The 12,277-nt window shown below is 41.7% G+C and overlaps 1 protein-coding gene across 1 annotated transcript; it reads right to left on the reverse strand.

The window, feature by feature from the left end:
- Window positions 1–3,669: 3,669 nt before the first annotated feature.
- LOC104501379 (tetraspanin-5) lies at window positions 3,670–12,124 on the reverse strand (the record flags this gene model as incomplete). The annotated part of the gene is made up of 6 exons (XM_010145178.1): window positions 3,670–3,963; window positions 4,530–4,646; window positions 4,782–4,829; window positions 7,848–7,973; window positions 9,925–10,095; window positions 11,978–12,124. Coding segments are annotated over 6 exons (675 nt in total), but the record flags the coding sequence as incomplete, so codon positions are not given.
- Window positions 12,125–12,277: the final 153 nt, after the last annotated feature.

The following is a 12,277-nucleotide window of genomic DNA, read 5'->3' on the forward strand; positions in this document are numbered from 1 at the left end:
GGCTGTTGCGGGCACGCTCTCACGGTGGATGGACGCCTTCCGTATCGGCAACAAACACTGTCAGGGTGAAGAGCAGTCGTGTGCAAGAATCATTTAATCTGCATGCCACTATTTACATGTCAAACACTATTTACAGACCGGGACCACAGCGAGCGCCTCTCTCAAAGGGGAGGGAAGGCGGCTGGCAGGACAGAGGACACTTGAGCAAGCATCTCCCACAGCTTCAAACGGTAAGGGGCACAATCAAAATTACGCATTTTGAAGCAAAGAGATCCTACGGCTACCGAAACAGACACAGAGAGACAAACCGAACATTTCTCGGTTAGGCTATTAGGAAAAAGAAAAAAAAAAAAAAGAGAAAGCACTCGAACAACAGAAAGGCCCACGAACATGGAGAGTATTCAGGACGCAGAGGAGCAAGGACTGTGATGCCCTTCGACAGGGCTCACAGGGCAATGTGGAATCGGCTTTAAAGCCAGGGCTACTGCTGAAGCTACCAGACCTCTCGTTAGCGACTCCCTCGTCCCGTACCAACCACCCGGCAAACAGAGCTGTTTCACGCTCCGCGAGGGCCACAAGCCTGACGACAAACTTCTGAACAACTACTGCACCTTAAAGACAACGAGACTGACCTCGGAACTCACATCCACCCCACCGCCGCACCAGGCAGGCTAGAAATCGCCAAGAAGTCTCACTGCCTACCATACCTTATTGCTTTAGAAAACGAAGCCACGTAGCCAGCGGTTGTGCTCCAGTTGCGGCTCACCTGACGTTTTCACAAAATTTTCTGGAATAAAGCTGGCTTGCATTTGGCAGGCTCTGACAATAATAGGTCGGTTTCCAAGGCCTCCCGCAAGCTTTCCAAACTGGACACCTAAGCTGCTGAGTAGCTGCTGATTTCTAGGACATCTTACCTGATCTGTAGACAAAAAGATGTGGGATTTAAATGTGCAGCATAGACAGCTAATCCTGAACACTCAGTATGCATCCATCAAACTACCGCAAAAATGAGGAAAATAAGAGCATCTCTTGGGCGCAGGGAAGGAGAATGAGCATCTGCAGCAAAAAAAGAAAAGCTCTAGAAAAATAAGTTATTTAGTGGTTTCTATAAGAGCAGTGAGTCATTCTGGGACTCAGCAGAAGTGTTGCACATTTGTGTGTGCATGTGCAGGTAGTGAGAACAAGATTTGCTCAGCTCTGAGCGTCTACCTTCCTGTCAGTCTGACACTGCCAACAGCACTTCCAGCAGACTGGAACTCAAGAGAACAGCATTGCAAGGCAGAAGGCCAGTACAGTACCACTGCAGAAATTCAAGTAGAAGAATGAAGTTGTCTTCAGAAGCCCACGGCAGCAACAGCAGCATTCAAGATCAGTGGCAACAAGGAATGTTTCTGTAATGCAGGCTTTTTTCTTTTTCTCCAAACCAACGTGCTGGGTCACAATAAAGGCTCTTGGGTGGAGGGGCTACTTCCTCCACCACGCCTCCCTGATTTTTCCCCACACCGTTCTGTCTCAGTGCAGCAGCACTGGTGCTGACAATCTCTCTGTCCTGCTGCTATCAAGCAAAACACTGTGTCCCTTTGGGGGGAAACAAGCGCCAGTAACTCCTCAAGTTGAGGAGTGGCTAAGAAAAACGTAACACTGTGATGAGGTGGAACCAACTTTATTAAGGACAATGAATTATAATTGCTTTCAAAAGCTTTTTAAAAAAAATTACTCTGAGTCATGGCTGGCCTTTAGCAGCAGATACCAAAGGATATGGAGGCTGCTGATTCAGAGCCAGTCAGTGGGAGTTAACCAGAAGAGGATGAGGTAATGCTCAAAGACAGGACAACAGGACTGTCTGAGGCCTCTGTGGAGCCCAGTGTGCCTAACATCAGCCTTCAGAGGTGGGGGGGGGATGTTGGATGTGTTCTTAAAAATACATTGGCTTCATTATTGGAAAGGTATCTAATAATAAAATAGGATTCCGAATAAAGTCCACGCCCTGTCTGCACTCGCCGGTTCGAGGTGGGGGGGGGGGGGGGGGACAAAAAAGAAAAAACCACCAAAAAACCCACATACGGCTGACTAAAGCACAGAAAGGCAAAATGTGCAAGGGTACATATACTCCTATGTTTAAGAGGACCAGACAGGACTTTAATATATCATCAGACCGGCCTTCTGTCCGTCCCCCAGAACAGGGAAGCTTTGAAAGCAATGCATTCATCTCTTCTACTCCACATACTTTGTTTTAGGAAACTCATCTCAGAAAGATGCTAAGCTCTTACAAAGAGGTGCTACACACCCTTTGCCATCATCCAACCAAAGCAGGAGCTGAGAGCTCACAGCTTTCAGAACTGGTTCTGCAGATACTGAGAAGGGTTATACAACAAGCTAAATTCATACAAAGTGCAATAAAACTACCCAAGCCGTGGTCAGGTTTCTAAGTTCACTATTATTAGAGAAGAAGAATGAACCAAGAACTCTAAGCTGGATGGAGTCTGATCTACTTCTTCCACTATTTGTGCTTTATTCCAAATTCTACTCTCTTTTGTCCAATTCAAAAGAGTCTGTCTTGGCTGATCTTAATACTTCTATTTTAAAATCTTTATTCCATTGCTTCAAGAAAGCTTTCTGTTGCATTTAGAGCAACAAAGGGGACGCATCTTCGCAGCAAGGATTTGTTCACTGGAGGTAAGTGTTTACTCAGGCAAAAGCTGTTCTCTCCAACTTCCAAGGGAATGGGACACGATCTTTCCATAGTCACATGCATTTACCAATAAATAAGTTTGGATTAGACTATATTAAAACATACACACAGATTTAAAGCACTGGAGTGTCACAGATTCTTACTCCACAGCTCATGCAAGTAAAAAGAATTAAAGAAAAAAAGAAAAAAAAGAAAGACCAAAGCCTCAGCTAGGAACAGACGAAGGAATTATCTTAAAAGAAGTTTTGCACAAGTATTTCAAAGCACTAATATTAGTGAGATCCCTAAATACATTAGGTTACACTAAATTTCAGAGAAACAAAAGAGATTTAGCCATATCAGATACATTTTTAAGTTAATATATAATTCATTCTTTGAATAACATTATTCACTCGGACCCACCATCCACCCTGCTTTCATACATTTATACAGTTATATCCCATCCTTGCCTTAAGAGACTGATGTCCTATGGCAGCAACCAAAGGCTCTACAACCCTTATTTGTTAAATATGAAACTCCTTTCCCTTTGTACAAGGGTGAAGAAGGAAGAAAGATGTTGATAAAATTAGGCAATTCTCCCTGTGAGCTTGCTGATTCCAACCTCAAAGTACTACAGGGAGATGGTTGGAAGCTTGCGTTAAAAAAATTTTCCCTTGTTTTAAAAACAATTTATTTTACTGTACAGTAGATGCATAGAAAGTTGATTCCTGCTTGACGGGTTTAGGTCTGTAGCTATGTTTAGCTGTGAAAACAAGAAGATTGTTCCTTTACAGAATGATGATGAGTGAGACCATCTCAGGAATATTTGGCAGCTATCGAAGAGCTCATGACATGAAGAATAAACAGCATATCCACAGACTACAACGATGCAACTCTGTCCCACCGAATACACCAATTTTAAAAAAGTGTCCACTTGTTACTCAAGATCAAGAATACAGTAGAGATTCACGGCTCAACAGCTTTCAAACTGGTGGTTTAAAAGGAAAAAAATGTCAGTGAGCAGCAGATTTTAAACAGCCCACTCTTCTCACCCCACCCCAAAGAAATACGAGTTCACTGCAATATCAGGAACTTAGACTTGCGACTGCTTGGGAGAGAAGGCTTCCCTGTCACCCATGTCCATACAGCTTGGTGTCGGAGTGACACACTGGAAGTTTCAGAGGGTTTCAGTTGTCCAGTGTCTTCTTGTGGTTACTTCAGCAGTTTTACCAACTGGCTCTGACAGCCTCAATGTCACTAACCAAATTCTGGGCTAAGCATATCCCAAATATCTGGAAGAGACAACAGTTTATTAATGTGGAGTGTCGGACAACTCTTTTCACATAGGCAAACTCCTTAGGTTAAGCACAACTTTGATATGCAAACATGCAACAGAAAGTTAGAAATCAAATTAACAGTAAGTGTTGGAAGAAGGAAGAATATCGAAAAATTCCTGTGACACCCGTATTTTTGTAGTTCCGCTGGGTTCTGGGAAATCGAACAGTTCTACACTTGCTTCACAAAAGCAACTTTAAAAGCTTTTCACCACTGATTTAAGCACCATCAGAAACAGTAGCTCTGTACAGGCTTAAAAATCTTAACCTAATCTTTATCTAACACAGAGCATTAGTTTTGACCTACAAGTCGATAAGAAAAAAAATGCATCCCTATGTATTAAGTATTCCTTAACACAAGGAAAACCTCATGCATTCAAGTCCCCTCACAGAAACTTATGGATGTTATATTTCTAAGAGCAACTGACACTGTATTTCCAGTTCTTATATACAGATCCCCCCTCATATATCCTAGTTATCTGCTGTTCTTCCGTGCAATTCATTACAGGGAATGTCACGTTTACCTGCAGTAATGCTATCCCAATGAATATACCAGCAACTATGGTAAGATTGTCCTGCAACCATTTCTCAAACTGAGGGACACAGCCTTTAGTGTAGATAACAATCTGCTGATCGACTTCCTGTCAAGGAGAAGAGGGAAGAAAACAGAGGTAATTACATCCAACTATCCCATCAGTTGAATAACCTGCTCTTGCGAGAGGCATTCAGATCCTTAAGATACCACATCAAAAAAAAAAAAAAAAAGAAAAGCTTACTGGTTTTTGTCTTGCGTCGTAGCCACACTGAGTATTAATAACGTCTTCCTAGGAGAAAGAGAGAGACAGAAGGGAGGCAATCAGTAAAGCGTCTCCCAAACACCCTCTCTCAGAGAACTGGTCCTGTATGTAGTAAGACATTTACCCTAACTTTGGTTACCCTACTGGGTTTTTAAAAACCCTTCCTCTTCCATTCTATAAATTCTGTTCTATTAAGCGCTATTAATTATTTGCAACAAACAAAAGCATATGGGCAAAAAACGTTTCTGGCTCGCAGAGCAGCAAGCTGGGAAAATCAGCCCTCCATCCGGGTGAACTCCGCATTCCAGAGACAAGCATTCAGAAGTAAAGAGATTAGGAAGTATCTGTTTTAAGTGGAAGAACCTTCTGCCGAAAAGGTTTTGTCTGTACTGAGAAATACGCTGCTGAGATTACTGTTAACATTTTCAGAGTTCGGTCTGCGCAGGGTGAGAAGGGGCAGTTCTGTTGCAGAGGCTGCAAGTCCTTACTAAGGATGTCTGCAGAAATATATGCAGTACCCGGCTCCTTTACAAAAACTAGAGAGGAAAAAGAACGGATGGGGTGATGTGTTCTTACTGCCTGTTCTTTCTTACAGCGGCTTGATACCAATGGGAAAGGAAGGGGGTTTTTTTCCTGATGCCTCTGCTTTAATACTCCCAAACCACAGGTAATAAAATAGGCTATGGCAGAATTTTCCTAGTGAACAAGTGCTATCATTTGAAAGCTGAAGCTGCATTTACTCTGTATACAGAGGGCAATAAAATGAAGCAATTACTTTTGGTGTCAGCCACAACGGCAGCAAAATATTAAGTTACTGGCTCATACAGTAACAGAAGAAACTATTCAAGGAAGGCTGAGAAAATCAGCCAGTCTTAGCTAGGTGTACTGAACAGCACAATTTAATCAGACCGTGGGAAGTGAGAAAGGCAGCCAGCAGAGAAATAGATTTTTAAAAGCAGCCACACGGAAAAAGACATCCCTGCTATCAGCAGTTAAAGCTTCTTTACGTGTTCCCTCACTTGGCAGAAAGTACATCAACAGGTCACATCCTGTCAGTTGCCCAAGTTGGATTCCCTCAATGGACCTTTAAGATTTGAGCAATTTGTATCTCTATGAGATGAATGCTTCTGTTCCAGGATCTAGAATGCAAGAGTGCCATGCACCACAAGGCTGTAAAAGTAGATAAAATTCCAACAGAGGGATTTTAAGCTTTCTGCTATGTACAGAATGCCTACTTGCTTCACCATCACTGTCTTCTGCCTTTGGCCTCGGAATTTGTTAACCGAAAGAAAGCGTGCAAGTATTAAATGGAAATAAATCAACTTTTCTAGACCTTGCCCGTACAGGAATTTGAATATTTCAACCTGCTAAACTACAGCAAAACAAACCACAGGATTCCAAACGTGTTTTAAAGTAAACTTATTTTGGCCTACCTTAAACTTACCACTTCCTGATTCAAGCTAAAATGAACACAAGTCCTGTTCACTAAAACACCCACATAACTTTTTGCACCAGTCCTACACCGCATCCTAATTCCAAAAGGGACAATTTTGCTTTCCCACAGAATAAACCTGTGTCTATCACTGCAATTGAACCAGTCACAGGCTGGTTACAACTACATCCATTATATGCACGACTTTTCACATTTTTAGAAATATTATTATTTTTAGTCTTTATTTTAAAGGCAGTTAAGCATCTTGCTTGCCTAGAATGAGCAAGGACGAGACTGATCTTTAAATATCTCATTGCTGCATCACCCCCTAAGAAACTGCATAACCATATACACACACAGAGAGATAACTTTAGCATGGATTATGTATTTATAGGATTACCTTGTACTGCTGTCACTGGTTTGGTTTTATAACAACTGTACCTTTAAAACTGGGTTGCGATGGCCTCTCTGTGTGGATGAGTGGGCAGACAGGCAAACAGCAGAGGGAATCCTAAGCGTAATGAAATGCTTGAGCCCAACCTACATTTTGTTTTGATATGTCATTAAAATATGTTCAACAGTGTTTGTGAGAAAGATTCAAACTACTGTGAAACAGGTTCACTGCAGAGGAACCAGCACGCAGCTTGTGCAAGTGGCAGTGCCTCATCAGGAGAGGGGGAGAGCAGCAGCAGTGACTGGGTGTTGGAGCTACAGAGTCATACATTCAAGGAACTGTAAGTCACTCCAGGTGGAGAAAAAGCCTCAGCTGAACTTCCAGATAAAACAAGAACTCACAGGCTGCTTCTTTTAAGCTACATGAAAGTCAAAGGTATGCAGCGTTAGCCTCATACCACTTTCCATGCACACACCCATCCCTATTCCAAGCCTTTCACTGTCAGTGAACTACATCACCTACACTTTACCCTTCCTTCTTGATCATGTCCGTACTAGTAACACATGGCTCCAATATTTCGTGCTTGATGATCCAGAAAAGGACAGGAAAATTTACCAAAGGCTGTTCCCTCAAAGACTTCTGAATTTTCAAGTCTGATCTCAGGTGATTGTAGGACAAGCAGCAATGTCAAAGGGAAAAAAGATCATGTCAAGAAGTCCACACCCAAGATGCTAATGCAAACGTGTCAGTTCTTCCAGGCACAGACTGTCATTAATTACTGTACATAGCACAAACTGGGTCAGCTGGCTGCAGCCTCTGCATTAAAAAATGAGTAATACCTGCTTTAGAGAGGTATCTGATCTCAGAGTTGCTATGCTTTCACCTCAGAGTGAATGAAATATCCTGACGATCTTCAGTTGAAATCTCAGATCATCAGCTCATTAGGGGCTTCTGATTTTTATACTTGTTAAACTTAATATGTATGTTCAGCCAAGCCCAGGGTTGTTTCATTCTAATGAAAAGCAGCAAACAGTATGCAATGAAGACTTAAGTTAGCTCAGGGTTTTTGCTGACTGCAGAAAAGTTAGCGCTTAAGATAAGCTGCAAGTACAAAAAAAAATATACAGGTTGGTGAAGAGGTAATGATCGTGCATGACTTAAATCTTACAGAGTGATTTAAAGCTGGAAGGCCCATCCTACCCTCCTGACTGTCACTTACGGCAGGGTCTTTAGTGCAGCAAGAGAATGGCACACCACAGCGCTCTCGACTTGCGTTGGAATCTGTGCAATTGAAGTAAATATTAAGGTTCCAGTCATCAGCTCCAAAAGCTCCACAGCATTGCCACTAGAACAAAGAAAGGAGAGCTTCTTGACTTCCCGAACAAACAAATCTCAGTATTAGCAGCACGCATCATCACTGACGGTTTCCCTCTAGCTTTCAAAACAGAATCTGGTATTTCCTCTGGTTTCATTGAAACTGGCTTGTTTCTGTTGTTATTTTGGGGTTTTGTTTGTGTTTTTTTAAAAAAAGACCATTCCAAACCTGCACGTTGCTGTTCTGATCAAATTTATGTTCACGCTCTGCAATACCGCTTCTCCAGCAAGAAGCTCGTGGAGTGAGCTGATAAGCCTACACACCACCCGAGAGCTGCGCAGGCCTACAAGCTCAGACTCCAGGGACAGCAGAGCCTAGAGTATGATACTCTGCCCAGCCTAATGCGCCCTGGGTTCTCAACAGAACTAAGCGGCTCTGAGGGCTACACTGGTATAGCTACTCCTTTTGCCAGTTTGGGAGAATCTTTAACCTGACTTTATGTCAGACATTACGAACACATTGTTCCCCGAGCATCACACGTTGCAGAAACAAGATCTTTACTGCAGGCAGGTAGAATCCCTCAAAATAGTAGGTATGTTGACTAAGCAGGCTTAGTCTCTGGCAAAACTTGCTGAACGCACCAAGAATGGACTGGAAATCGGTGGAGCAGTGATGGTTTACAGCACTTAAGGAGCTAGCCCAACAAACCCATCTGTGTCAACTTGAAAAAATATTTTAAAAGCCCAAACAATACACAATTTTAAAAGCACTGAAATGGCAAATCTCCCTTTCTAGATGTAGCACAGTTCCCTCTGCAATCCCTGAACACGTTGTCAAGTATCATCTCTATTAGCTGAAGAAGTAGCTTCCTCCAGACTCATGCTGTCCCTGTCTTATCCATCAAGATTGCTAATCCAGTTACGAAAGTAAGTTTTATGAAGTGTCTGCAAAACTGGACTGTAGCCTTTTAGTTGCATACAAGTGCTTTCAGACCGTGGTGACCTCTTACATTCTCATAACTGGACAAGATTCAAACCAGCGCAAGGATCCACATTGTGTTACTTGTCATTTTTTCCCCCCAAGGCATACAGAAGCAAATAAAATATTAAATGAAGTTATGTTAATTACAGCATGTTAAAGAACTAGTAAACATGACTTCAACCAACACGTAACCGTGTTAGCTACACCAAATTCAAAGGGGAATTCATCCACACAGGCCAGAACAGAGTAATGGAGCAACAAGGTACTGGCAAAGTAACCTGTGTGCCAAAGTCAGTGCAAGAATCCTTTACGCACACCAATAAATTACACAAGTGCGCGCAGCACTGGCTTCACCCTTCCCTCTCAAGCGCAGACAGTGTCATTTAGAGATTTCCTATGAGAACTTACCAGCTGCCCGCTTCACTAGGCTAACTGCATTAAGTCTATTTAAAAAGAAATAACATTGTAGTGTCACTCAGAGCAGCCGAGCATCTCTCCCACTCTGCAGTGTGGTGTAGCACCTCTAACATTGCTAAAGCTACACCAACATCCATCTCACATCTCAAACCAAGTCAAGCTTCGTAAAGGATTTTTTTTTCTTTTTTTAACAGATCAATAGCTCCTACAATACAATATTTTAAACACCTCTCCCCCCAGGAACCCTGAAGTATCTTCACACACACATAGAATGTGCTCAAAAAAACCTAAGCATAAGACACTTATAGTTAACTTGTAGATTTGACAAAGTCTTCAAGAACAAGCGACCCCAACTCTCCACCTTGTTTTTCTCAGTCACACATCAAGAAATAAGCCACTTCTGATAGGTGCTGTGTGTTTGCAGAAGTTCTGTAAAGAGAAAAATACATACCTATATACAAAAGAATTATATTTTAGAATATTTCTGCTCTTGCTTGAAGAGACCAAACAGGTGGGAAGTGAAAAATAGAGTAGTTTTTTCTTTAAATTAAACTTTATATATAAAAAAAATAGTCCAACTTACATATTCCTGTGTGAAGTCTATGAGATTCTGCAAATCAATGTCATCTCTGTATGCTCTGATGTTGTTGTTTATAAAGAAATACAGCTGGTCCTTTATCCAGTCTTTGAAAACAAATGCTAGAACACCGGCAGTGAGCTCCAAGAAGAAAATAATTCCAAGAAACACAGAAAACTATGAAGAAAAAGAAAAAGGTTAAAATTATTTTGCTCTAGGACCAAAACCTTATTTTTTTTCAAGGCTCACAATTAGGTCCAGTGTTAAGATTTCATCTCTTTCAGTGCACATTAAAGCTTCCAGCACACAGGAAATTTGAAATTAAAGATACACCATTTCCAATTAGGGCTATAGTACAGGAGTCTTAATTCTATTCTAACAATTAATAAAAATGCCAACAAATTCAGACTTTGGGCATTTCACTGGGATTTGCAAAGAGATCCAACTGTAAATTTCAACAGAGACGGCTACTCTCCACCTGCAGGTCCCCTCTGAAAAACTCATCTAAAATTTCTGTGTAGGCACTTACATCTTCAAAGGCATGAGCAGCCAATAGTTCCAGTGAAACACTAAGTGACTTTTTCTTAAGACACCCTCCCTGGCAAAGATTTGCCTAAGCAGACAAAGCAAAAATTGGTAACAGCAGAAATTAATTAATGACTAAGTCAGAGCAGAATGTCTCCAGAATTACTCACATCCACATTAAAACCAAATGAGGCTGCTATGATTAATGCAGACGCGATGGATGCCAAAGGCATTACTAATGATCCGCCACTTTCTCTTCAGCATCCCCACTGAGTCTACACTGTTATTAAAACACACAGGGGTCCTCGTACACAGGAAGTCCGTCCCTTTTGCAACTACACATTTGAGTTTCATTTTAACGTGCTCTCTATGTTTGTTCAGATGCATTTTTAATTTCTCCTGCAGCTGCTGTACAGGAATCTATTTCTGGTAGAGCAGATGGGTTCATCTTAGGCAGGCTAAGACAAGCAAGGAAGAGGAGAAAGTGCTACAATAGCTCTCCCCCACTTTTTGTTTTTGATTTATTTTATTTCTTAAAGCAAGACAAGAACAAGCTAGAACTATCCCTAGCTGCTTTATAAATGCCTCGAGAACTGTAACTCTCAACAGCCTCCCCCCTTACACATATCTGTAGGAGCCAAATACGTCACTTGAAGGCCCTTTTTTCACTGGAAGCCTTTTCACGTGTGTATTAACAATTAATGGTTATGAAGACACAACTACTACCCAAGCTGTGCCCACCTCTGGAAGCTGGGGTGGTGGAAGAATCTTGAATTTTTATAATAAATCTTAAATTTATCTAAAATGGAACATGACACTGTTATCGTCAAACCTCAGAGGAGGAGGGCTTTCAAGAAACAGAACCAGGCTACTTAGCTAAAGGAGTTTTGAACACTGCGGTATTCAATACTTCTCCAACTAACAGCCGGGAGTTCAAGATGACAACTTCTAATTTCTTTACCTACCCCGGGCATAGTCTCCTCCCTTTCTCCCTTCTCAGGTCGCACCACTGACAGTAAAGCAATGAAGCCTTTTCAAATTAGCTAAACAGCAGAGAACCGAGGATATCGGCAAGCAGCCCCTCCTAACAGTCCTATCTCCTGTGCACCATCAGGGGCACGTGCGCAGCAGAAATCACACGTCACATTTGGTGACGTATCTACATTACTCATATTTCATATGCAGCTTGTTATGGACTCAAAGGTCAACATGCAGATTCTTAGAAATTTCTCTCTTTAAGAGGAAAGCAAATGTTAGGTTATACCTATATGAAAAGCAACAGTTCCATGTTCCATGATTCTTACCATCAATAGTTTGAACCTTAGAAAAAACCCCAGTAGGAAGCACCAGAGACTGAAGAGCTGTAACAGGTGAACAGTTAAGCAAAGGCAGTTCACAGAACAGTTCACTCACATCAGGTAACATCTTCTGCTCTCCAAATGACATTTTAAAATCTTTACACAGTTAAGCAGGAACAGAGAGCACGACTTAAGCTATTCAACTGACAAGTGCCACAGTTGCAAAGGCTACTCACAAATTTGAGAAGAAAGGTATTTTCTCGCAAAGCGCCAATGCATCCTGCAAATCCCAAAATGAACATAACTCCTCCTACCACTAGGAAGAGCCAGACTGGATCAAAGCCTCCCAGGTCAGTGATGGAGGAGATATTGGACAGCACACCCTGAAAAAGAAACAGTGCCAAGAGATAACAAGTATGTTCAGCTTTCAGTTGCACAAATTCTGCTTGCATTTTTGTTTTTAAAAAGGTAGAAGAGTACAGGAAATACATGTTCTGCAATACAGCAAAAAAACACAATTAAGAAAATCTCGGCAT

Source organism: Buceros rhinoceros, unplaced genomic scaffold (genome assembly GCF_000710305.1).
Source record: "Buceros rhinoceros silvestris isolate BGI_N320 unplaced genomic scaffold, ASM71030v1 scaffold34811, whole genome shotgun sequence".
In the NCBI taxonomy this organism is placed as follows: Eukaryota; Metazoa; Chordata; class Aves; order Bucerotiformes; family Bucerotidae; genus Buceros; species Buceros rhinoceros.